The 26,686-nt window shown below is 55.6% G+C and overlaps 1 protein-coding gene across 8 annotated transcripts in view; it reads right to left on the bottom strand.

The window, feature by feature from the left end:
- Nucleotides 1-4,384: 4,384 nt before the first annotated feature.
- Nucleotides 4,385-26,686, bottom strand: part of CDH22 (cadherin 22) — a 98,104-nt gene continuing 75,802 nt past the window's right edge. For 6 of the 8 annotated variants that reach the window (XM_080404089.1, XM_080404088.1, XM_080404087.1 and 3 more), the window contains 2 exons: nucleotides 20,709-20,960; nucleotides 4,385-19,216 (listed from right to left, as the gene is read on the bottom strand). In XM_080404089.1, coding sequence (XP_080260215.1) covers nucleotides 18,678-19,216; nucleotides 20,709-20,960 — 791 coding nt within the window. In that variant the 3' untranslated portion in view covers nucleotides 4,385-18,677. Of the gene's footprint in view, nucleotides 19,542-20,708; nucleotides 20,961-26,686 lie in introns of all 8 variants that reach the window. The other 2 variants (XM_080404091.1, XM_080404090.1) reach the window with 2 other exon arrangements.

Consider the following 26,686-nt stretch of genomic DNA (forward strand, 5'->3'; position numbering starts at 1 on the left):
CAGAGGCTAGAGCCAAAGCCAAGCTCAGCTCTTCAGGGGAGTTTAACCAGCAGGTTGCCTTCTGCTTGCTGATCAGAGAAGCACCTAACGAAGGAAGAAGAGTTTGGCACTGGGCTGGGGTGCAGAGAACTGGCTCTGCTGGAAGCTGCTGCCATCACACAGACCATGTAGAAGATGCAAGCTGTTGCTAACAGACAACAGTAATGAAAAGGAGTCAGCTCTGCAAAGCTACGCAGCGCTGCAGGCAGCCGGGGTGCATTTGGGGTGGTCTGTGAGCACACTAGCTCCTGGGGAGTCATTGTTTTAGGCTGCAGCACTGCTGTAGAGAGCTCTCATGGCTGGAACTGGTGGGAAGGGCTGGTGCCACCGGCTTTGCTTTGGCATTTATCATTGATTGTCTATCATGCTCCTGGCAGCGAAGTGGCAGCAGTAGGAAGGGGCTGCAGTTTTGCTCCTTGTCAGCAGAGCTGGGTCTGGCAGGCTTGGCAGTGCACTGGCCGTCCCACCTTCTGACCTGCGGTGATCCCAGGGGGCCTGGCTCTGCTTGGGCCAGGCTGGGGAAAGGCTGGCCGGATTGTCAGCGTTACCTTGCCAGGGTAGGGTGCTGCAGTGCATGCAGGGTGACAGCCCTGCTGTGTGGGGCAGTCCCCGCACGGCGCAGCCCATCCCAGGGGCTTGTGTGGGCAGCCCAGCCAGTGGCTCAGCACGGTGAGGGCAGTGTGCTGGCCTGTGCTGGGGAGGAGGCAGGGAGGTTACTGCCCTCCTTCATCAGTCCCCAGCACGGGAGCTGCCTGCCTGGCAAGGTGTCCCTGTTGCATGCCACAAGCAGGGGCAGGGCAAGGTCAGCTGCCACAGTTACAACAGGGTACACAGCCAGACTCATGGGAAGGCTGCTCAGCACCAAGCAGCAGAGGAAGATTGAACCCAGCCTGCTGAGATTGAGGACAGGCCTGTGTCCTGCCTGGACTGAGCTGGCACCCAGGGAAAGACCTGCTGGAGCTGGCTAGGCTGTGTCTCAGCAGCTCTGCCCGTGCAGGGGCAGACTGTCCCGTGCCCTGCACCTGCCCTGCCAGTAAGTGCAGTCCTGCCTGGCTGGAGTCACTTGTTGGACCAGACTTTGGCTGCTGCACTGGCGGTGTTGCCCCGCCGTGGCTGCACAAGCCCCGTGCACCATGGACATGCCTGCAGCAGGGGAGGGCGGGGGAGAGCATGCCGACCGCCCCCACTCATCTCCCCCAGCCAGGCTGTACTGTGCAGGCACCTCTGTGCACATGGCAGATGTGAGCACTGGAGGAGGACTTGTGCGGTTAGCGAAGTTTGATGAAAATGCACATGGTCATCAGTGCCCTGCAGTCAGGTTCCCCACCTGATGAGCGGCAGCATGAGGACAGCCGAGCCAATCAAACTGGCACGAGCGAGAGCTCTCTGCTAGGGAGCAGGCACATGGGATGCAGAGTGAATAATACATTGCCTGCCCTCAAAGGCCAGCGTGTTCATTAGTGCCTCCCTCCTCTGCTGACATCACCCCAGATCCCACTGATCCACCAGGCCCCATGCTCTGTCCTGGCTCTTCTCTTCCTGCAACAGGAGACGTTTCCCATGCTGGCTTGTGGCCCTCTTCAGAGCTACGTCCTTGCCACACCCCACAAGGACCCCAGCCAGGCACAAAGCAGTCTGCACAACAGTGTGTGCCGCTGGGCTCTCCTAAGCTGGTGGGACAAGCAGCTGGTGACTGCTCCCCCATAATAGTCAGCAGGATCAGGACTGCTGCCAGCAGCTCTGGAAGGAGAATCTCTCTTGACACAAGCAGCCCTGCTGACTGCTGCACAGCACCGCGGTAGCACTGACTCCTGCCTTAATGCTGCTGCCACTGCGAATTTGCAGAGCATCTGTGCATGCCTGACAAGCTGCCAGGTTCCCTGTCCGGAGACACATGTCCCCAGAGGGTGGTTCTGAAGGCTGCACCATGCTGCATCTCTCTTCCCTGCTGACCAGGCTACTCTGCACACCCAGCCAAGCCTGCAGCTGGCTCTGCCCATGCTCCTGGCACTACTGGCCTCCCCAGCACTCCCCCATTCCTCCAGGCCCAGGAGCCTCCTGTACACTGCCACTTGCTGGACCTTTTCTTGGGATGTGGCTGCCACAGCCATGACCAAAGGGCTCGGGGTGTGCCAGCCCCCTGCGTGGAGCTGGTGAGAGCCCCTGGTGCCCTCAAGACACTTCAGGCCTGCCAGTGCTCACAAAGCACAGCGGCCGTGGGCAACACAGGTGCTGCAGGGATGCTCCAGCTTGCAGGGAGCTGCCAGGGGCAGACCAGGCACAGCGCCAGCCTCCTGACCACTCAGCCACTGAGTCACCAGCGATGGGGAGCACAGAGTGCCCTAGACAAGCACAGCACAGTCCCAGGCTGCAGCATCCCCAGCCACTGCCTCAAGGTGCCAGCGTTTGTCCTGTTGTGCTCCTCCTCCCAGGGGGTGGGGAGGTCTTACCAAGACACATAAATTCTGCCTGCTGCCATGAGCTGTCACCTCCGATTCTGCTGAATATTTAAAAAATGTCTGAATCTGAAGTGACAAATCCATCATTGACCATCTGCCACTCTGCACGGTCACCCTGCAGCAGTCCCTGACATTTCCAGTTCTGCCCCGATACAAGCCAGTAACTCGGAGATGAAAGGCATCAGCCTTAGCAAGCTGACAGGCGCTGCCCCCCACCAGCCCCAGGCCCCTCCACATCCCACGCAGAAAGGAGATACGGGGTACAGGGGCAACTCTTGCCCCTCCCTGGCACAGAACTGGTGAGGGTCTGCTGATGCCTGCTGAACACAGGGCTACACATGTGCTGCCCCCACCACCAGCACAGTCTCTGGGACAGAGCCCATGGGACACCCCACTGAGGGCATGGCCATCCCCAGAGCTGGCTGGCAGCAGCATGCCGGCCATCCCTCAGCCAGGTACCGTCCCTGGGCATGGGGGCTGCTGTGAGCCCTGTGGGCAGTGCTGCACCCTCCTGCACCTGTGCCAGAGGTTCTCCCAGCACAGCCGAGTGCACGGGGCTCCAGCACGGGGTCCCCAGAAACCTGCCCCTCCCGCCCTGCCACATCCCCACCTGGGGACGGAGCAGCTGGTCTGCTACACACTCTGAGCAAGGACCCACGTGGATGCTGCTTGTGAGCAAGGACCCACGTGGATGCTGCTTGTGCACAAAGGACAAGCTGCCTTGGGGCCCTCTCCCTGTCACCTGGCAGTGGCTGTCCTCTTTACTCCAGGCAGATCAGCGCTGGCACCCTGTAGACCCGTGACTCCCCAGGATGGCAGCAGGGAACAGGGCTGCTCTGAGGCAGGGTCATTCCCAGGAAAGGAGCAAATGTTAATTGCCACTTGACCGCTTGCAGCAAAACACTCATGCTCCTTTGCTCGGCTGTGGCAGCTCCTGCAAGGCAAACCCACACCCAGCCCCATCCCTCCCTGCCACTGCAGGGACCTGGCAGAGAGGGTCGCCTCACTGTGAGGTGCTCTCCGCCGCAGCTACTCCCCACACTGGGCGCAGGAGCAGTGCTACAACTACCAGCTTTCCAACAAGGCTGCTGCACCCTGGAAACCTGGACTGGGGCTCTGTGACAGAGGCTGTCAATGGCACCACTCATCTGGGGCCCGAAGCCAGTGGCAGTTCTGGCACCATGGGCCAAGTCGCAGAGCCCCAGCAGGAGTGGGGGCTGCCCAGGAGCTCTGCCAGGGACCCAGGGTGCTCTCAGGCAGGCGTTGTGGCTCCTGTCCCCCAGGGCCCCAGGAAAGGCCAACAACGCCTGCCACGGCAGCTGCACCGCGTGCCTGCGGAGCTGCTCCTGGCAGCCCTCCCACAGAGGAACTGTGCCATGGCAAGCCCACAGGGCTCCTCACCACTCCTCCTGTGTCCACAGCAGCCCGACAGGGTAGAGGAGTGGGGTGGAGTGCCAGGAGACCCCACGGGGGGATGTGGGGCACCATAACACTACACCTTCAGCTTGTCTCGGACCCTGAGCAGAGACAGCAGGACTGCGGGAGAGCTCCTGCCTGCCATTTGATCCGTACTTGTAGCTGGCACAGAGCTGCAATTTACAATCAACCTGCTGTTTGAGCTAATTGTGCTGTAATTGCTGAGCTGTGCTCCCTCCTGTTTCACCAGAGCGCGGCAGTTCTTACATTTCTTTTGGCAAGCCAGCACATCCCACGGGCAGCCCCAGTGCTCAGCCCACTTACTCCCACCCCAGCCGTGTGCCCGGGCAGAGGCAGTTTTCCTTTTGCTACCTCTGTCAGCAAACACCATCTCCCATGACTGGAAGCTGCTGGACCCTGTAGGAGCCACCGCTGGAAGCAGTTGCCCGAGGGTATGGGATGATCATGTACTGCATGGACGGGCAGGCACAGGGCACTTCTCCAAGAGATGTCTCTGCCTCCTTGGAAAGGCATCTTGCCAACGTTTCATTTTTAATAGATAAAATTTGTTCAAATGGAGGAGTAGAGCAGACCACGTCCGAGCATGGGGGACTGGCAGGATGGGGCCAGGGGTGCCCACTGTCCCACTGTGAGGTGGTGAGCCAGTGAGCTCTGAGGGAGGGAGATGCCGGGTTATCAGTTGTAATTATAGGACAGTGTCACTGGAGGGGCTGGGCTGGTTCCCGGCAGCTCCCTGTCACTCCCCCGTGCTGATGCCGCAAAACTTGTGCATCCTCCGTGCCACTTAAAAATTCCTGTCTTTAATAACTCAAGAGACATCAGAAGCCTGCAGGAAAGGCATGGGGGACAGCAGGCACGAAGGGGACAAGCACAAGGGCACGCCAGTCCCTGGAGAAGAGCGCAGGGCTGCAGGTAGCCACAGACCTAAGTGTGCAAGCTGGCATCCCCCCGGTTTGGCAGCCCCCAGCTTGGTCCCCCCCCAGCTTCATCCCCCTGGTTTGGTGACTTCAGTTTGGTGCTCCCCAGCTCGATGCCCCCCCTTCAGTGCCCACGGGCTCGGTGCCCCTCCGCTGTGCCCTGGGGCCGCCCCGGAGCCAGTGCGGGGCAGAGCCGGCAGCACCGTAGGCAGCGCTGCAGGCAGCGCCAGGCCTGCGGTGCGCAATCAGTGCTAATCAGGGAGCTCACTAATTGCTGGGCCCCCCGCAGGGCGGTGATGGCTGGAGGGCGCCCGGCAGCGCTGCGGCAGCGGGTGGGGGGGCTCCGGCTGCCCCCTGCACACCCTCACGGCTTCCCGGCCAGAACAGGTATCACGCCTTGCGTCTACAAGCCTTTATAAAGAATGAGCGATAAAACCTCACAAAGATGCTGAGATTGTTTCAAGTGAAAATGGTTTTTAAAGCAAGCTTTCTGAGGAAGCTCTGTCCTCTCCCACGTTTCAGGGGTGTTTCTCCAAGGGCCACAGTTCCCACACAGCATCACCCCACGGTTCCAGCCGTGAGCACGCATGAGGCCGCGTCCCCGCACACGGTCACTGCCCGGTGTCCCTGCTGCCCACGCCGAGGGGATCCCACCGCTGTGCAGAGCTGCGGTCCCAGCCGGGGGTCCTGCCCCGCATGTGTGGCTGGGCACAATGCCCGCAGCCCATCCTCAGCCCAGGCTCCTGCTTTCTTTCACACATTTCTGCCTGACAGGCTGGGTCCTATGTAAATTCCCACCATAATCACACTGAGAGCTATCAAACTATCTAATTTAATTTCTTTGTGAAAATAAATAGCTAAAGTGGCCCTAGGTACACACATAAATACTTCAGCTTTATGTTGGGCCTGTTATTACTTCTCCCAGCTTGTGTAGTTGTAATGCACACTTAATAAGTACGTATTTATTGCACGTCTCGTCCTGGTGGAATAGTGAGGAATTTTTGCTGAATAAGCAGGAAAACAGCTTAGTCCATAATAAAAAAGGGAAGGAGTTAAAGGAAAATATGCTGGGTAATTAATGATTGGGTTTTGAATGGCCATATTTTTTTATTAAGCTAGTATGCAAATGTGGCGTAAGTGGCTGTGTTAGTATTCGATGGTTTTATAAATGTTGATGGCTGATCTCTGGTAAGACTGTTTCTCTTCCTCTTTATGCCTGTGTGCTCAAAGACATGATGGTGAGCAAACGTGAGCATTTCTGCATGCCTGTGCAGGTGTTTGGGAGCGTGTAGGCAGGGAGTGCACATTTCTCGCATGCTGCCCTGGCCAGTGAGTGCATATGTGGCTTTGCACTGCTCCCCAGCTCTGCACAATACACTGCCTTATCTTCCTCCTTGCCTGCTGTCACACATTGTCTGTGTCTTTCTGCTGCTTGCTTTGCCTCGCCTATACATTCGTTGCATGCTTCATTAATCCTGATAAATATGTGGATTAGTGCTACAAAGGGCTGGGGAGACTGTGCAGGGAGAAGAAGCTTCAGGGATGCTGCAACCACTGAGCTACTAGCACCCAGCTCCCGCTCCCACCGGCCAGCGCTGGCACCCATTGGGGCTGCCCATCCCTGCTGGGTGCCTGCTGCAGCCCCTGGGACAAGGTCTTGCTGTGTACCCAGCACCTGTGGCTGTGGAGAGAGGAGAGCAGGCAGCCCTGTGGCATGGGATGGGCAGGGAGAGGGTCGATGGGCCACTGGGGGTTGCTCCCAGAGCTCCATCCTTCCTGTGAAGACTACAGCAGCCCTGTGATGCAGGGACTTCCCACGCAGAGCTGCTCCATCCCTGAGCACCAGCACCACAGCCATGCAAGCCAGGATGGGCACGCAGGTGACAAAAAGTTACTGAGCCGTGGCCAAACTGGCCAGGGCTATCACTCCTCTGGTTACTAGAGACTGTGACACCCCTGTGCAGACCCCAAGGCACGGTGGGACAGTATGAGGGGCTGACGTGGGCTGCATGGGCATTCAGCTGCCCCTTCTCTGTGAGGAGGGTCCCAAAGTGTGGCTGTCCTGGGGCTCCAGGGGCAGGAGGGGCTATGCCAGCACCGCGGGCATCCCAGCCACACGGTCTGATCAGGGCTCTTGGAGCTGTTGATGCTGCGTTACACGGGAGCTCTAGGGACCACGAGGGGTTGCCCATGAACAGCACGAGGAGGCTTAACTCCCTGAATGAGTCCTGCTGCTCTGTGGTTGGAGAAGATGACTCAGAGGAGCAGTTTTTGAACTCCGAGCTGGAGCTTGCTCCCTGGGGAACAGACCCTGAGTTACCCCCACTCGAGGAGCAAGGCAGGGAAAGACACCAGCTAGCGAGGACAGCCAGGTTGCGGGAGTGACATGGCTGTGGCAAAGCACACAGCGATGCTGGCAAACAGCAAGCTGATCTCCCCATTCGCCCTCATTAGCACGTGGCTGAAAGACAACATGAGTTTAAATTAAGAAGACATCACAATGGTCCCAACTGTGTTACTGTTGTGCTCAGGAAGAGCCTGACAGCTGCTATTTAATATACCTCCATGATCTGTCAGGGCATATGTATGCCGCGCAGCACGGTGTCTGCCTCTGCACATGCATGCTTCTGCGTGGCTGCATGCCTCCACATGCACACAACAGCACCTGCCTCTGCACGCCCCCACCACTGCGCAGGCATGCGTGCAGGGGGCAGGACCGCCACGCTCAGCCCTGCGCCCCAGTGCTGCCAGCCTGTCCCAGGACATAGTGGTATGGGTCTGCTGCTGGGGCAGAAGGGTGTTCCTCCATCACCTTGCTATGGCTCCATGTGTGCCGTTGTGCTGGGCAGTGGGGGTGTGCCCCATGCATGCCTCTGCATGTGCCCATGACACAGCTCTCACACGTGCACTCACCTGAACCCCAGTGATCCGTGAGGCAGCTGGAAGGCGGCAGGCTGCAGGCTGGTGGAGCTGAGGGGTGGGAGGGCATGGGCTTCTGCGGGAAGACGGTGTCACACTGGGATTGTTGCTGCCAGCACAGCAAAGTGGTGATATTAGCACTCAGTATTTATACTGCATGTTCCCAACGTGATGCTTGCTAATGACTCCCACTGACTCAGGGGAGCTGGTGGCTGTCATGAGAAGGGAGAAAAGCAACTTGTTTGTGGGCACAGAGGGAGCCAGCACCTGCGTGATGGGAGGTGTGAGGGGGATGATGCTGAAGGCATGAGCTCACCCCTTTCAGCCTGCAGAGACAGGCCCCTGCTTGCAGGGGCTGAGCAGCCCGCTGGTGTCCCACACTGCTGCCTTGCCTGCAAGCTCATCTGCCAGCCCATGGTCCATGCCTGCTGGCCTGCAGAAGCCCAGATCAGTGGCGGCACTTGCCCTTTGTGCCAGGGCATGCATAAGGGCCGGGACAGTCTGTCCAGCAGACAGGACAGGTTGCAGGCACTGCACAATCCCACAGTGCCAGCAGCCTGGTGGGTCTTGCACAGAGATGGGATGCGCCCACTAGCCTTGGCCATGCAAGGAAAGCTGTGCTCATGGACTGATTGCTTTCTATCAGGCACTGCCAAGGCCACAGCAGTGACAAATATTCTCAGCCATGAATTTCCCTGCTAGGCTTGTGATTTCCCCTGTATTTAGTGACAGTATTGGAAATGCATCTGAGTGCATTAAGCTGTTTCAGATGGTATTTACTATGCACCAATACCTGTGCAGGTCACGTGTCAGTGCAGTGAGACCTGCAGGCGCTGCCCTGGGCAGCTCTGGGAACCTTGCGTCGGTATAGGGGAGAGGTGAGCATCAGCAGCCAGGACTCATAGGCTGTGACAGCACAGGGGCTGGAGCTGCCAACCCCAGGTGGCCTGGGTCACTCAGACCACCAGACACCTCTGCCTGGGTGCCAGGCACTTGCCACCTGTCCACAAGCAGCAGTGCTTGGGGCAGGAGCCAGGCACCACTGATGGCTTTCTGCATCACCCTCCATTTGGCTGCCCTCAAGGGCAAGGTCTGGAGCCTGACCAGTGGGTGGTCCCCTCACTGCATGGTGTGCAGACACCCCACAAGCCCTGGGAGCATCCTGCACGGCCTGGGGGATACAGCAGAGAAATAAGTGTGGGAACAAAGTGCCAGGCACCCCTTAATTTCAAAGATGGTAAATGGAAGAAGGAAAGGTCATCTTCCTGGGCCACCTCACTGAAGGAGCAGAAGGCTGCAGCACAGAGCTTAGTGCAGACCTGCTGCCTCAATTATTTATAGGTACCATGGGTAGAACATGTTTTAATGACATTTGTGCTGGAGCTCAGCAGTGCGGATCTGCGCCGAGCCAAAAGGAATATGACAGGGGCTTTACGGATGGTAAAAGCAGCATGCCAATCACAGCGGCATGCTCACCTCAGTCCTTATATCGTGCTCCCCCTGCCCTGCGGACAGCCTGCATGCAGCCCCTGTGATGGATTGATGGGCAAACCCACAGACACATAGTCATAAGTCACCAGGCTTTTTTATGGGTAAATCACAAGTAATAAGCTTTCCCACTAGAATTAGAATGACATCCTGGAAAATTATGCTCTGGTTTTACAGCAGATGATGGAAAAGCAACGGACTCCTCAGAAGGGGGTGCCTGGCCTCCCATCAGGCAGCCGTGGCTGGGCAGGACCTCAGCACCCTATGTTGGGCAGCCCTGGGGAAGCTCTGCCTTGCTGGGAACATCCACCCAGCCACCCCTCTGCCTCCCTGTCTGCACCATGCCAGCCCTCCTCAGACCTGGGGTGGTGCAGACCAGGAGCTGGTTGTGTGGGCATACGCTAGCAGGCTAGGCAAGGATGGGGCAAACGCAAACCTAAGCAGGAGATGAAGGCAACAGGACAGACGTGGAAATGTGACCTGCGGCTGGGCTACAGTGGCTATGCATACAGGGGGCCATCCTGGACCACAGTGGCCCTAGGGTGAGTGTTGCTGTGACACTGGATCTGTGCAGCCCTGGACATGACAGACTGCCAGGAGATCACGGCTGCCTCCAGGTCCCAGTAATGTCTGTTGCAGTGGTGGCAGGAAAGGGATGTGTCTCTGCCTAAACTTGTAATCCTGCAGCCACCTTCTCTCTGCAGTTGGTGTGCTGAGGGTCCAGAGGCCAGGGTCCTGGCAGCCAGACCTGGAAGCAGCAAAGGCTCCGACCAAGCCAGCTGGACATAACACACTCCAGCCCCTCCAGCACCTTCCTGGAGAAGAACACAGGACACTGAGCTGTGATGCTCTAGCATCTCCAGCTCACCCGTGCATCTGACAGCATGACTTGTTCTGGGATTTAAAGCTAATTGGTCCTAGTGTCTCTTTGCATTTCTGCTTGCAGAATGTAATTTTCTTCAGAAAATGCTCTTTTGCAATTACTGTGAATTACACATGAAAAGCAAGCGACCACATATTGATTGGAGCCTAGGAAAAGCACCAGAGCCATTTAGAGTAGATTAACTTTTTTCTGGAAAATGGTTTCACAGTTATTTAAAGAGATTAATCAGTTCATTTCAGGTCATTTACCATTGTTTCTACGGCCTAGCCTCCCCCCAGCACATGGCCTGGAATATCCTCCTTTCCACCGCGGGAAGAGCTGAGGCCTTCCTGGGAGGTGTGCCAGGAGGAGGGAAGGTCCCCCGGTCCCTGTGGGGTGCACACAGGGTGCTGCTCTCCTGACCAGGACTGCCTGGGGTGGGCGCAGGGGACGCCTCCTCAGATAACAAAAGTACAAGTGCGCTTCGCACCAGGCGCAGCAAAGGGACCAGAGGGCAGCGTTTCTGGGAAGCATCCCCTGCCACCAGCCGGGCTGGGCGGCAGCTCTGGAAGCGGAGCCTCCAAAGCAAGCCGTGCCCGGACTTGACACATGTGGGCTGAGCGGCCATGTGGAGCTGCACGGAAGGGCTCTGGAGAAAGCTGCAAGCAGCAGCGCACGGCTTGCTGCTGCCCCACGGCCGCCTTGGGGACAGGGTCTGCCCTCTGCACCAACGGCGTGTGCCGGGGTCCCTCTGGCTCACGGTTGTCGCACCCGCGTGCCCCCACCCTCCTCCTGCTCCCTGCAATGGCAGGGTGGCAAGGTCACCCAGCACCCTGCAGGCAGAGCGGGGCTCCCTCCCTGAAATACTTTAAAGCGTTCTTTTCTTTGGGAAGAAAGTACTGAAGTCAAATGGCTCCTGTGGTGGAATACTTACCAAATGTCAACACAATCTGTGCTACATTATGGCTAAATGTGATAATCTTAACGCCTGGCTTCTTAATGTCAGTGGCACTGAAGTCTGATGGATTGACAGCCAGCCAGAATGACATGCAGCCATAGCTGATAAGGGCTCTCTCCAGGGAAATCACAGCTTTTTAAAGATGTTGGCAGCTACTAGCAAGTACCTTTTTATTTAAAAGGATTACAAGCATTGATTGCACTTCCTGTTTTCTTTTTATCACATTTCTGCACCAAGTGAAGCTTGTGCTGTGAGCTGAGCCTTTCAGACAATTATTCTGGAATAATGAAGGCGTGTCATGTTGGCTGTAATGAGTATTTTCAATGCCTAATTTGCGTGCAGTGTGAAGGGATTTCAAAAGCTCCCTGGTTCCTGGCTAAAGGTGAGTGACTTCTGACCCTGGAGGAAGCTGCTGTAGGCTGACTCAGCTGGGGATAAGTCGGGGTGGATCGTTTCCGTTAGCAATGCGTGCTTCCCCCAGCAGAAGAGGGATTAAAACTACTCCAATTACTGTGGTTAAAACACTAGCAAAGGGGATGCATTCTGCTTAGAAATGGCTGGTGTTTGCAACCCCAGCAAACAGCTGGACTAATTCATGCTCATCTGAGAGCTCCTCTACAGCAGCAGCGGAGACGAGGTGAAAAATCTATGTCCACAAACCCACAGTGTAGCTGGATAGGGCAGTTAACAATCCCTGAGCCACAAACACTTGCTGTCTCTGGCAACAGATGAGGGATGTCTAAGAACAACTGCTGGGCATCCTAACCACAATCAACTGGCAAACACACCAGCAGAAGTGGCTGATGGGCAGCGTGCCACGCTGCACAGCCCAGGAGGGGCAAATGCTGAGGCACTCCAATGCCACTCCCGTTTTTACCCTTCCTTCTGCCCAATGTTGTGACTATTAAATGCCAAATGCTCACCTCTGGCCCTGGGGTTCCAGCATTGGTGAGGGCAACGACGAAGGCAGGCGGGACTGAGGCCCTTTGTAAAGTTGGGGCTGGGCAACCACTGTGCTGGGGCCCCTGGTTTTGCTTTGCTGTGTTGGTACCACAGCTGCATATCCCAACTGCTTCACACTCTGCCCACCTCTGCTTTGCAGCAGATCCAGCTTTGCAAAGCCCAAGGTCTTTCCCTAAATCTGCACTCACTGGGAAAAGGATCACGATGCCGGGAGAAAGCCCAGGCTGAGGTGTGTGAGGAGTGGACAGCCAGCCTGGCCGTGCCGTGCATAACCAGCGTCCTGAGCAGGCAACAGTCCTAGCAGGCAGCAGGACTGCCCATTCTCCACTGCACTGCCCTGGCACGCCCAGCAAAATGAGGGGGAGATGTCAGCCCCACCGACTGACCGCCCAGCAGCAAGATTCCAAGGCCAAGTAAAACTTGATGATTTTGTTTCTCTCTAACTTCTCTGGCTGTGGCAACACTCAGCCATGACAGGTGCCTGGAAACTCAGCTCCTGTCCCTGCCAGTGAGCAAGGAGGAATACCTGCTGCTGCAGACCATAATCCTAGGTCACCTCTGGGATGCTAGAAACACTCCTGGGACAGGCTGGGAGGCAACAGAGCCACAGCAAGGAGAGAGCACGAACTGGAGCACCGCAGCACAGCAAGAAACCCTGACAAGGCACAGCTGCTGCCTGCACTGAGCACAAAAAGCAGAGATGCAAAATTGAGATTATGCTGAGCAGCGAGTCTGATACCAACCCTAAAGGAAGCTCAAGGGCTTGATAAATGAAAGGATACAGGCAGCTGTGATATTAGCTGTGGCAGAGGTGGTTAAAGGAGTCAGCTATCTAGTGACAGAGCAGCTTCCTCAGAGGATATGGGGGGAAAAGTGATCACCTTCCTGAGCAGTGTATTACCAGCGTGAGTGGGAGGCGAAGGCTTACATGGCCTCGCTTGCAGTTACCAGAGATGTATTTTTCTCCTGGGGGTACAGATATCACTGCCCTTTTTTTCATTTCCCTGTAATGATCCCAGTGGATCACATCCATCTTTTGTAAATAACTCTCTGGAGGAGGCTTGGACATCTTGCCTTCTGGAGAGCGCTGTGGCTGGGAGCGAAGGCTTCAGAGGTGACTGTTGCAGCATCTCTGTGGCGGGGCTGGAAGTGGAGGTGCAGCATCCAGCTGTCATCGTAACGCAGGGGTACCAACCTTGCAGGACTCGTTCAGGATGTGCCAGTGGCAAATGCCACTGTCTTCTGCCAGCAGGCATCCACAGGCTGCATCCTGTGCGGCAAGGGTCACACCTCAGCCTTGGAGCGGGGTGGTGAGGGGGTGACTTGCCTGCAGGTGCCAGGAGCCCTGTGGAAGGCCATGCAGCACCGTGGGAGCCAGGGCACCTGGGAGCTGCTGCACTTTGCCAAAAAATGCTGGACAATGCTGCACCGCTGGAGCTGCCACACTCCTGCGAAGCAGCTGGCCGCAGCAGACTTCCTTCAGGCAAAGAAACACCCGAAGCTGCAGGTGTCAGCACACGGGGCACTGCATGGCCAGGCACCCACTGCTGCCATCACCTTCTGAGCACCCAGCAGTCGCCTCCACACCCACCCGCCCTGCTCCTACGGGAGCCCACTCTGCTCAGCCACTGCCCACTCTGCGCACCCACTGCCCCGCTCCACACGGTCAGACGCAGGTATCGTTAACGAGCTGGGAGCCTGTGGCCCACAGTGCTGCGTGCTCCGATATCAGAAAACTGGCCTGGAAGAGGCATCTTCACACTCAGTGGCAGAGCAGCCCCTGGGCTTGCCCAGCTGGACAGCTCAGCTCCTGCATCTGAGACAGTCCCGTCTCTGGACACCAGTCTGCAGAGCAGCACGGACTTCCCCTCCTGCAGAAGCAAGAAGGACAGCAACCTGCCCTTGCCCTGCCCTGCAAGGAGTCAGAGGCTACTATGCAACTGCTGGAGAGAAGTTTCTATGGAAAAATTTCCTCAAAAGGGGTTGTGTGGAAGGGGCACGAAGCTCTTAAAACATCTTCACAGATGCTTCTGCAATCAGAGCTCTCATAATCCTCCTCTTTTGTAGTTAAGGGTCTGGTTCTAGCTGGCAATTTGTTGCTTTGAGCTCTCTCCATCCCTCCACAATATCAAGAAGCAAATCCTTCCACACGGCCCAGGCTCATCACACTCAACACTAGGCACTTGTTACCTCCTTTGTAAGGAGCACACTAACCGCAGGTGCTTCCTCTGTCAATGGGGAGTTCCTAGGACAATCCAGCCCACCTGATCCCTAGAGTCCCAAGATAACTAGGCTGCTCGTTCGAGTGCCTGAAGCTGGACAGCAGGATTCAAAGAAAGCACATCTCTGTGCTGGCTGCAGCTGGACCATGAGAGTTCTTGCTGCCAACTTGGAGTGCAAATACACAGCAACCATCAGCAGCTCTCTGCAAACAGCAACTGCTCGATGTGTCCTGAAGTGCCGGAGCACACAGCTGGGCATGCATTGCTGACACACTTGCTGTGTGTGGGCAATTAACAGTGGTGCTCGTAAAAAGGCCTCCTCAAGGCTGGCAGCTAGAGAGGCACTCGCTGCAACTGTGGGAAGAAAAACAGTGCATACATTGAGATCTGGCAGCACACCTTGCACATCTGAAAAACTCTTCAGCCTCAAGGCTCCTCCCTTCTGTTACAGCATCCCACTGACTGCTGTCGTCAAAGGTCACCAGATGCTTCTTCCATAACATTCAGCGAGTAATCAAGGGAGCAGGATGGGAGCAGAGACACAGGGATGGTGAAGGATACGGAAACAGTTAAAGACCTCAGGGATCAATAAGCCTGTTTCAAAGCGAGGACTGCAAGATGCTATTTAAATGACTGTTGCTTTATGGAGAGGTTTAAATTCTGCCTGTGGTGACCTACACTGATACCACCACAGAGTTCTGTACAACCCCCTCTTCCTGTGCCAGCCAGCTGCTGCGTGCTGCACCCAGCCCTCTGCAGCGTGCTGGCACCGCCGGTGGGTGCTGGAGCATTCGCAGTGCCTCGGCGAGGCTCCCTGGGCCCCGGGAGGTTCGCGTTTGTTTCCCATTAGTCTCTTGCCATCAAGAAAACCACCAGCAATTGATTTATCTGTGGTCAGGATAGAGCGTCATTTATCTGCATCATTTCAGTATTAAAACTGAGTATGAAGATTTTTTTGCTGCAGCCAGTAACTGAACCCTTCCATAATACACACCATGACCAGCATGAGAATGGGTCATGGTAACAAAACCCGTTGACAATGCCCAGCTGTATTGAAGCTGGGAAAAAGTACAGGAGCAGGATCCATGCTTGTGAGTGATCAACTGGTCAGCTACAAGGCTGTTTGTGACTTCAAGAGAACACTAAAGATGCGCTTTCTAAAGAACATTAAAGGAACTCTGTTGGCTGAGAAAGGAAGATCATGAGGATGTGTCATCAGGCTTTCATCACTTGGTGTGCAGTTTGCCTCGTGTTTTTTCTGCCCTTTTTCTGCAGGACGAAAGAACAATGACCCCCTCGCAGGATGAGCTGCTGTTGCTCCCCCACAGGGGCAGCATTTCTGGGACCACACTGAGGAGCCTGTGCCCGGCTGCGGCAGCTCAGACCCTGGATCCCAGCGCTGGGGTGGGAGCAGCCACGGCAGGCAGGCACCACAGCCAGCCTGGGGCGTGCAGCCAGCACCTCCCGCCACTCAAAGCACAACTCGACTTTTTCCCCCTGAAAAGAAAGCCAAGGGCATTATTTTTCTTAATGTCCTTCAAATTCAGACAGAAAACCTGACCCTTGTCTTGAAGAAGATTTTTCTGATGAGTGTTTCAATGAGAAATGGGAAGAAGCCAAGGAAACAGTGTCCTGCCAGCAGGAATGTGCGTCAGGAGGCAGGTGGATCAGCTGCTGGCTCATGGCAGGGAACGGGCTGTGCCATGGCCTGTCCTGTGGCAGGGCAGCCAGCCTGGTCCCTTGGGGAAGGTGCTGATGGGACCACGGTAACAGTGCAATGTGAGGAAACAAAACAAGACAGAATAAGCAAATAAGACTCAAGCTAGACGACAAAGAAATAATTTATTTCCAGGTCCCAGAAAGACCTTGAAAAAATAACAAGGGTGAAGAAACCAACCTTCTAATTTCATTTGGGTAGAGAAAGAAAACCAAAGTGACTCCATCAGACATTGTGGCAGCTGCCAGCTCCTCCTGCCGGGTGCGGGTGGGCAGGGAGTGTGAGGCAGCACTGTGTGGAGCAGCTGGCTCGCTTAGTGCTGCGCTCCTCCCGTATTTACACGTGGGACAAACTAAAACGCAAACATGCGTGCATGCGCCCTGGAGAGGACTGGCTGGTTGGGGATGGGGAATAACCCGGTGGGAGGGTTGCTAAACATGTACCCTGTCAGACCCCATCTCCTAAGGACAGAGCCCTGCTATTGCACAACACTTTTGCTAGAGGAAGGGCCAGCTTTGGAGGGGCTCGGGCACAGCTCTTCAGCCCAGAGGGAAAACACGAACACGTTCCTGAGGAAAGAGAGGGCTTTCTTCATTCTCCTGCTCTGGGGTGCAGGGTATAACCTGCCCGAGGTGGCGTGGCCAGTGCCGGCACCCAAGGGCCAGTGTGAAGCAGCCTGTTGGCCCCGCTGCCCCCCCAGCATCATCACAGTGAACCAGCAGCACGCTGGGGCGCAGGTGCCAGCAGTGGGTGCCTGCTGCCTCGCTGGGGGGAAATGGAGAGACCCTGAGAAGCGAGAAGCTCCTGGTCCCAGCGTGAAAGCCAAGTTGCAGCTCCCTTGTGGGCAGACGTGATGGCAGTGGGCAGGAGCAGCCAAGGGCAGGAGCAGTGGCAAAGACCTGTCCTGCCCCTCTCCACTGTCAGGTCGCGTGCTGCAGCCAAAGGACCAACACGAGCAGCCGGGAAGCAAAACACAGTAAAAAAATGAACACGCATGTACATTTACAGTTAAACCTCCAAGGAGAGAAAACACTGTCTGTGGCTAAACTAAAAGGACAAACCCAATGACAAGCCCAGGATGTGTCAGGCCTTGGAAGACCTTATCAGTTTCCTATTAATAATATAATTGACATCTTTTTTTCTAACTTCAACAGATAAGGAGCTGCACTAGCCAGCATGGCCTGAGAAGCTGCCCAAGGGTGTTGCTCAATGGAGTTGCTGAATTTATCCTGGGGAAAGTCAGGAGGCTGGAAAGGCGCAGGGCACTGAGCACTTTCCTCCAGCATCATCTGCAGCCTGCATCCCACCAGCCGCCTCCTGACCTGCCTCCCGAAACCAGAGATTTTGTGCGAAGGCAGCCCCACTGTGGGAGCTCATGCTGGTTTCTGGCAGGGCAATGCACCAGGGTGGGGACATCCCAGGCACCTCGAGGTGTCACAGACCCACTGCCCAGCCTGTGGCAACCAGCTTGGCCACACACCAGCGCCAGCAGGATCTGGCTTTACGTGCATGTCCTGGGAATGGCCTTTCTATCGCCAATGGTGATGCTTTGCTGTCAGCTGGGTGTATGCAGGAATTATCCCTCCAAACCAGGAGGCTGGGGTTCTCTCGCACCCTGCAGCATGGTCCTTTAGATGGGACGCAGCTCTCTCCTACCACTGAAGGCCGGGGAGCACCAACGTCCTGCCCTCTGCCCTGCACAGTTCATGCCGTTTGGTAGGAAGCCAGTGCTGTGCTGAGCACCCTGCAGACCCCAGCCCAGCCGAGGGGCTGGCGGAGCCAACCTGGGGAGTGCCCCTCCATGCCCCTCCAATGGTGCTTCACAGCACCACAGCCGCTCTGTGGCTCTGGCCGGAGCACCGTGCCTCAGTGGCAGGCGGAACATCCCCATCTGTCACTGGGGCCCGTGGGGCACATCGGGACCTTGTAGACAATATCTGCTGTGCAGGGAAGGAGAAAGCCCCTTCAGATCACAAGCATCTTTGATGAGTACAAGAAAGGTCTAAGAACGGAGAGGCGAAGCAATTGCAGCTTAGAGGCAAAGTGAGTTTTGAAGGGAACTCTAGTGCAGCAGTTGCTGTGTGCAGGACGCGACCTTGGAGCCCATATCCAGCCATGCCAGCAGCTGGGCACTGCCGAGGAGCCCGCACACAGAGCGGAGGGCTCCAAAGAGTGACAGAACTTAAGGGGGAAAAAGCTGAACAGAAGTTAAAAGCCTGCTTCCCTTTCCAAGGAAAGCTCTTAAAGAAATCAAAGCACTTCAGATGCTCTGACTCAAGTGACAAAAACAATTTAGACAACAAAAGGCTCCCGGTTTGCTCTTTCTGTCCTGATCAGGGCTCACTGAACACATCAATTTAAATGATAATCTGTGGGGAAGAAGCCCCCTCCAAACTCTCTTGAATTAGATTTTCTCTTTCTTAAATTAATGCACAGTGCTTTAATGGAGACTGGTATTAAGGAGATGATGATGGCCGCAGTGGCTCCTATGGGTGCTCCAGCCTCACTGCATGGATGCCGAGGTGCCCGGGGCAGGAGGCAGCTGCGGAGGAGCACGCTGCCTGATGCCCCTCAGCCCCCCCAAAAGCCCCCCTGCAGCAGCTGCGGAGCCTGGATGGGGGCACACACTGTCCCCACGTGCCACAGAGCCCAGGTCCAGGAGGTGCCAGGAGCCTCGTGGGGGCTGGGTGGGACGGCTAGGACTCCTCACTGTCTTCCTCACCCCTGCGCCCTGCATACAGTGCTGCCAGCTGCCGGAAACGTGGCCCCCAGGCCCCCAGGTAGGAGAAGTCCTGCTCTGAGCTGCTGGACCAGGTGTTGATGGAGCTCAGGGAAGGCACGGGGGAGTCCGAGCCCTCGAAGGCATAGGTCTGGAACGAGTCATAGGGTGGCACAGAGAGGTCCTCATCTGCCTGTTCCACCTTCCTGCAGATATAGTCTCTGAACATGGAGAAGTCCAGGTCTGGGCTCTGCACCCACTGTGGAAGGGCATGGAGCTCAGAGGCCGAGTTTCCACTTAGGGCCCCCTCTCCTGGCCCCCCACCCCCATCGCCACCTTTGATCTCACTGAAGTCGTAGAGACTGCGCAGGGCTGACATGTCATATGCCTCTGTGTCCTGCTCGCCACCCCCTTCATCGTTGTATTTGATGACATTGTCCCTCATGTCCTCGTCATCCTCGGATGTCAGGTGGCTTTTATGGTGCCGCTTCAGCGTGAGGATCAGAAGGACCAGCACTGGGAAAGGAAGAGACGGTCAGACGGGCGCAGGGGCTCGTGCAACTGTGCTTCTGTGGGGGTGAGGACAGCCTGTGCGCGGCAGCAGGGTGCAAAGGCACAGTGCCCTCTGGCACAGGGATCCCCACAGCCAAGACTGCCGGCATGCCAGCTGGTTCCTATTAGCCAGGCTCATCAAGCAGCAGCTGTGCTGTGTCACTGGCTTGGAGAGAGGTTTGCCCAGGCTCCAGTGCAGACTAGGAGCTCCCCTTCCCATGCAGCGTGACCGTTGAGACAGGAGGGACAGAAGGATGAACGCTTGGCTGGACAGACAAATGGATGGATTCTGCAGAAGATGAGTAGGAAAAGGGGTGCATGAATCAGCAGCAGCCAAATGTTGGGAGGGTGAATGTGGAGCAGATGGCACAGAGCCTGAGCAATGAGCCGCAGCTGTGTCCTGGATCATCATCCATTCATCCCATCACCTTTAAAGCACCGATGTGCACTTCATTCGTTTGGGCAATTAAGCAGAAATTTGTTTGCACTGCGTTGGAAAACGAAACCAGTGTAAAGTGCACCCTGTGGGAAAGGGTTTTCTAAACGGAGACACAACAGGAGATGGGGAGCAGAGATGTACCAAGGACAGGAGACTTCACTGAACAACATGATGGCTTCCACAGATATCCAGACAGCCCTCAGGAGCTCGCTGCGAGCCAGCACTGGTGCCCAAGGGCTTTCAGCAGCAGCATCCATTAGCTGCCCTATGCTAAACCTGAGGGCACTGCAATGCCCCTCTCTCTGAGCCCCCTCCCACATGTGCACAAGCCCACATTTCCTCTGCACCTTGACACTGTGCTGTGGTAGCCCAGCACAAGCTTGTGCCAGCATGTCAGTGGCAGCCCGCAGCTTTCCCAGGGTGCAGGTCCTGGCCTGGGCAACACTCTGCTTTGCCCGCCGCCCCGGCTCTGCATCCTATCCACATGCTCATGTACACTCTAATGCTGACCCCCACTAGCCTTCCAAGGTAAAAGCACAACTGCGCACCCCACACCTGCTGCCCTTGGCCACCATGCCGGGACACACATGTGCCCCATCTGCTGCAAGACTCCTGCAGTGGGCACAGCACAGCAGCCAGTGAGCAGCTCTTGGCTCCTGCCCATCAAGGTAGGGAGCAAGCCAGCAGCTCTCCACCTCCACTGGGCAGCAGCACACCTGCCTGCACACAGGGAGCCCCGCTCTGGCTGCCCTGCTGCACCCAGCGCCCAAGACCTGGGGCAAACACAGGAACTTCCCCAAACAAACACGGAAGCTTCCCCAAACATGGGATCTTCCCTGATGATCCCCCACTGGCAGGGCGCCAGGCTTCCTGCCTGCCACACTGCAGCTACCAGCAAGGGCACAGGCAGTAGAGAAGCCAACACTGTGCCCACAGCAACTGCCTGCGCTCGTCTGTGTGATGCTGGATGGAGGAGATGGGACAGGACAGGAGGCCAGGGGACAGGCAGGCACTCACCAACCAGAATGAGGATGCACACCAGCAGCGCAATGAGGGCGCCAGGGCTCAGTGTAGCTGACACAACGTAGGCTGTGCTGTTGCAGGACTGGATGGCCCCATTGCTGTCACAGCCACAGATGCGGATGGTCAGGGTCCCTGTGCTGCTGAGGGCCGGAGGGCCGCTGTCCACCACCAAAATGGGGAGCAGGTACACGTCCTGCTCCTGGCGATTGAAGCCCATTCTCTGTGTGTGCACGGCAGCTGTGTTGTCTGCAGAGAACAAGTAAACCCACAGCAAAGTCACTTTCACAGCAGAGCCAGCAGGACTCGCCATGAGCTCCTCCACGCTCAAGACGAACAGCGGTTGTTCATGCACCAACCCTAGCAACCACCCGAAGAGGGGACAGGATTTCCCTCCTGTCTGTCACAGGGGAGCAGGGAGCACCGGAGGTGGCCAGCTCCACTCCAGCACATGCACCTTCACTGGGTACCTCGGGGCCTGCCCAGCATCTCACCCACCAGCATGCCCAGGGCACAGCAAACCCAACACAGGAGCAGGAGCACATGAGTGTCTGAGCTGTGCTGACAAACAAACCAGTCAGAGAAGAGAGAGGGGGGAGAAAACCTCCCAGAAGACCTTCTGAGAGTGGCACAGAGCAGGAATCAGGATAAAAATTAGTTGCTGACACGGACACCAGCATGGATGGGGGTCTTCAGGTAGCACTGAACCTGCAAGAGCAGTTACTGTTTTCAAACCCAAGCACCGGGGTCCTGCCTCAGCTGGAGGGCCAAACATCCCTAGGACCCTTTTAACATCTGAAGGAGCAGGCAGAGCTCCTTCCAAGTCTCCCAGCTGAGCCAGCTGTACTCCTCCCCATCTGCTCAAACCCTGGTGTTTCAGGGACTCAGCCGGCAGACCATAACCCATCACAATCCCATTAACACAGCCACTTCATGGGACCCTCCAGGGTCCCGGTGTCAGAGATGAACCCAAGCAGCAGCTGCGCCCAGAAGACCTGGAGCAGGGAAGGTAGGAACAGGGACTGAAAATCTGCTCAGCTCACTGCTCATGTGCACTACTTGCTGCCAGCCAGCAGCAGAGTGGGCAGGACAGGACTGAATCGTAGCTGAACAACTGTGGCCAGATGTCAGAAGTTGCTGCTGACTGTCTGCAGTCTTTATCTAATAAAACGTAGATTGGCCGGCTCACAGCAAGGTGCTGCTGTCTACAGATTCTCTCCTCATTGCACCTGATTTATGTTGGACTGGTCCCTTTCCGTATCAATCAGCTCTTCGATCGGAAAAGACATCTATTCTAATTCTGGCTCTTGGGCTGCCTGCCACCACGGAAATTGCCGTGTTGGATCAGGTGCTGCATGGGAGTGCACGGGGCATGGTGAGGGCAGGAGGTGAGCCAGGAACAGAGCAGAGGGGCAGTTACAGGCTGAGCTAGCTGCAGGACTGGGGCAATCCAGCGGCTAGATGGAAGTGGGGCAGATCCCAGAGGCACTGTGCAGCAGCCAGGGCAGAGCACAGAGCCAACCTACCCCCGCAGCTGCTCAGGGCTGCAGGCAACACAGTTTGGGCAGAGTCTGGCAGGACCCCAGTGCAGAGCCCTCACCCAGCTCTGCCAGTACAAATGGTAGAGGCACAGATGACCTGGCCGCAGGACTGCAGCAGCCAACTTCAGCAAAGACCAAGCGAGGGCATTCAGGGCAGCCTGGAAGAGCCTGTGCCCCCCATGCTGAGAGGCAGGTGCAGAGGTGAAGCCCACCCAATATGTGCTGGAGCCGAGCACACGGTGCAGCAAGAGTGAGGAAGATGGGCTGTCTGTGCCCAGCAGGGAGGCAACAGTGCACGAGCTTGTGCCCAGAACAGCACTCAGCTCTCATGGTGCTAAATACCGGATTGTTGCTTCTTACCATCAGGTTTCTGGACTCAGCCTACCAGAGTTCTCTTGCGTTGCCAGAATATGGCCATGTTGCTGGGGAGAGCAGAGCCTTTGGGACTGGGGAGCACTGGGATTCCAGCATAAACAACACAGGGAAAAAGTAATCTCTTCCAGTTCACTGGAGAGCACAGGTCTGCCTTGGAGAGCTCAAAGTGGGAAAGGCAAGGACACCAGAGAGACCACACCAGCCAACATTTGGAGGCTGCACTGAATGCCACAATGGTGATATTCAAAACCAGATCTTATTCATGTACACAGAACTGTGCTGCAGGTCACTAGAAAAAATCTCTTCCTTTGGATGTAGCATCTTTTATCCATTAAGAGAATTTTCCAGGTAACCTCACTCATCCCAGCTTGCAGCAGCAGACTTCAGGCAGGCAACATCCTCAGGAACACAGAGCAGAAGACAGTAACAAGGCACATGCTTGTACAAGTTGATCTGGGGACAGTTTGCAGATATTGCATGCAATAGCAGCGCTCTGCCTGCAAGGCTTCAGCACCCAGCACTGACCCACGCTTCGAGTCAGATGTGATCCCAGTGCTGCTGTGTCACCAGCCCATGGAAGGGATTGCCCACAGCAGACAGCACCGTCTTTCTGCACCACACACATTGCCTAGCTTCTCTGTACACGAGGCAGGTACCATCGACCCTCTGCCTGAGCAGCCGCCTGGTCCTGCAGGACACCTACCACCACGGCTGAGACTCCTGGAGCAGCACATGGCACCAGCACAGAGGCAACTTGGCACAGCTGTCAGGAGCAGGGGAGCACCAGTCCCCGGGCAGCAGAGAGGCTGGAGCAAGTGTGACAGCCTGCCAGCAGCGGAGTCTGCCGAGAAGCTGCCTATTGCCTATCAGGGATGAGCTAGGAAAAATAATTATTGTTATGCTAATAATTTACACAAAGGTAACAAGATCTCCTTTGGTGCTGCACCCTCAGCTTGCTGCAGCATAGCACGGAGATAGAAATACATTAACAGCACCATCTGAGCAAGAGGCCAGCACTAACTCCCAGCTAGCCCAGCTAAACATAAGCCTCGGGCAACTGGATCTAGTGGACGTGAAGCCGCAGGACAAATGGGACAGACCAACTTGCTGTGAGTGAGCAAGGCTCTGGCGCTCAGCCCAGGAAGATCGCCTTCACTTTGCACCACACCAGTCAAGTACCCATCCTGAGCTCGTGGCTGGATCCTGGCTCGGAGGATGCCCATGCATACAGCCTTGCTCCTCCCCGTGCTGCCTGGCCCACCTCTGGCACAGGCTGGATGAATGCTGTGCTTGGGAGTGCTCCCAGCACCCGGGGGAGCCCCCCATTAGTGCTGTGTGAATGCAGGCGCAGCACCAGCTCCCCAACTCTCTGGAAATGCAGCAGAAAGCTGCCGACTCCCCTTCTGTTTACAGTCAGCTCCAGCTCCTGTTAGGGACCTGCCACAAGGCATGCTGTATTTTTAGAAACAATCTCTAGAAACCAAGGGGAAATACATGTGCACGTTGCAGAGAGGCAGCCACTAACTTCATCTCAGCTGAGACTGTCCAGACAGCGCGTTGCACTGCTGAGCCCCCTCACCTCCAAGTACGGGAAGGAGAAATATTTTCACTGCTGAACCCACAAAGCCACAATAAAGCAGCCAGTACTTAAATGTATCAGCAGCATGACAAACAGCTTTGTTCTGAGAAACCTCAGCTCAGGAAGGGGCCGAGGTCTTGCTCTGCAACCCAAAACTCGGTGCTAGGGAGAGAGACAAAAATCACAACTACAAAACACTATTTCAAACATCATGAAATTACATTTGCTGTCTCAAATGGGCTGACATAAGCGCTTCCTACAGAAGAAAGATCTGCAGAAATCTCACACCTGCACCTGTGACATTGCTCACCAAGGTTGGACACCAGACCGCAGGCTGGCAGAGCGGCCCCCTCCAGGCACTGAGACAGCTCCCACCGCCCACCCACCATGCCCACGGATCCCCAGGCTCCCTGGACAACTGTTTTCTCTGTTGGGTGTTTACACCCGTTATTTGCAAACTTCTGTGTTCCCTTCCAAGAAAGATATTCCAGAAAAAACAGTGCTGCTGCCATGCAATGTAGTCTATTTGACCACGGAAGTGAAGAAAATTTTGCCCAGATCTGGGAAAAAGTATCTTAGAAAATGCATCCAAAGCAACCTCCTACAAAACAATGTAATTTGTCTTGGTAGAGTTGTTTCTTTACATGCAGCTGACCCAAAGCAGTCACTTCAGGATGTATATCTTGGTGTAGATTTGTTTGTATTGGCACAGTCTGAGTCCTTGCAAAGAAAAGCTAGACAGGCCCAACCCTGCAGCCTTTTGTGTCTCTTCTTCTGTAGCAGCTTTCTGCTAAGTCCATTCTTGGGGTCACGAGGTTGAGGAGCAGTGTTTCCCAGGAGGTAGCGCTGAAATTTGAGCAGACAATAATCCCCAGCTTTCCTGCATACATGAGTTTGGTTCTCTACACTTGGGTTTTCCTGCCCAGTCCTCGTCAGGCTGCACTTTGTGCTCAGTCACACCACTCTAAAGGTGGTGCCACGTGCTCTTTGAAGCCCTGAGGCAAACCATTTACTATCCTTGCCATCTTGCTACACAAACTGGCATATCCTCTGAAGGTTTCCTATGCCACCCTCTCCCTGACCACACAGTGATGCTCTCTTGTGCCGCACCATACTACCTTGTGCAATGGACAGGAGATGGCATCTCTGCCTGCTTGAGGAGCAAGTCACCAGACAAGGCAGAAGCCAACACGAGTTGAGTGTGCAGGGACCCATCAATACTGCCACAGGAGGAAAGTTTAGGAATTAAATATACTCTGGTGGTAGCGTAACATCACTAGGAATAATAAAATAATTAAGTCTCTCAGACTCCCTCTCGAAAGAGGCTCTTGGCAGCTTCAAAGACAGACTAATAAACACTTCTCATAACTCAAATGGCACTGGAGAGCAGAAGGCAGCCAGCTACGTCCAGTTTGGATTTCAGGATCCCTGCCCTCTCCCACACTCCCTTCCCCTTCCCCAGCAGCTGTTCCGTAGCACCAGTGCCCGGGCACACCAGCTCCAGGAGGTGCACGCAGCTCCTGGCCAGGCCCATGGCCATGCTGCTGCTGGAGCTGCCCAAAAGCAGCAGATCCCTCCTCCAGCCCCAGGTGGGTGCAGTTGGTAGGAGACGTATTTTTCCCTTTTGCTTCTTCCTTCTCTCAAGTTCTCCGGGTGCCAGGCCGCAGCACCACTGCTGCTCATTTGCCTTTTGCTCAGCCCCTGCAGAGATTTGATGCTCTTTTTCATGCCCCCCGTCTCCTCCCTCAAGAAAAGAACAACATCTGCACTGCTCGTGCCGAGAACAGCATCCCTGCGGGGCTGGAGACCGCTTCCTCTGTCCTAAGGCAATCCTTGAATCTTAACATTTTGCTTTTGATTGTTATGATTTTCAGATCTTCTATCACCCATTACATGCTCCTAATGAGACCTGCAGAGAGTTCAGACATCTGCTTGCCTAGCCCTTGAGCACCGGAGTCAGTAGCTCCATGTGTCACTCCATATTAGCCAGCACCCCTTCCAGGTTGATGGGCTTGGATGCTTTCTACCATCCCTTCCAACACAATTAGCATTTCTTGGAGAACACGATTTAAGGCTTTAATTGCCTTTGATTTTGATCCTTCTGTGATCAATTTTCTCAGGCCAGAAAGACCAAGCAAAAGGCGAGTTCAGAGGCAGAGGATGGTGAATGCCTTTGGAATGGCACCAGTTGGACCCAGGTGAGGTCAGCTTTTCCAATTCTCTGTCTTCCTTCAGGCACTTCATATGCTGGGCATCTTCCTTCTGGATTGCAGCCACTGTTACCACACATGACATTTATTCCTTGTTTGATGAATTAGGAATTGCTTGAGCACTCCCTTAGACAGCACAAAAGCAAGTAAGAAGAGATACCAGTAGGAAACGGCACTGTGTCTGAAAGTCTGGTTCCTGCGAACCAGCTGTAATTCGGCTAACGCAGTCTCCTGCATGGTCACCTTTTGCTCTTGTATCTCTGGCCTGAA

This window comes from Falco punctatus, assembly GCF_963210335.1.
Source record: "Falco punctatus genome assembly, chromosome: 10".
Classification (NCBI taxonomy): Eukaryota; Metazoa; Chordata; class Aves; order Falconiformes; family Falconidae; genus Falco; species Falco punctatus.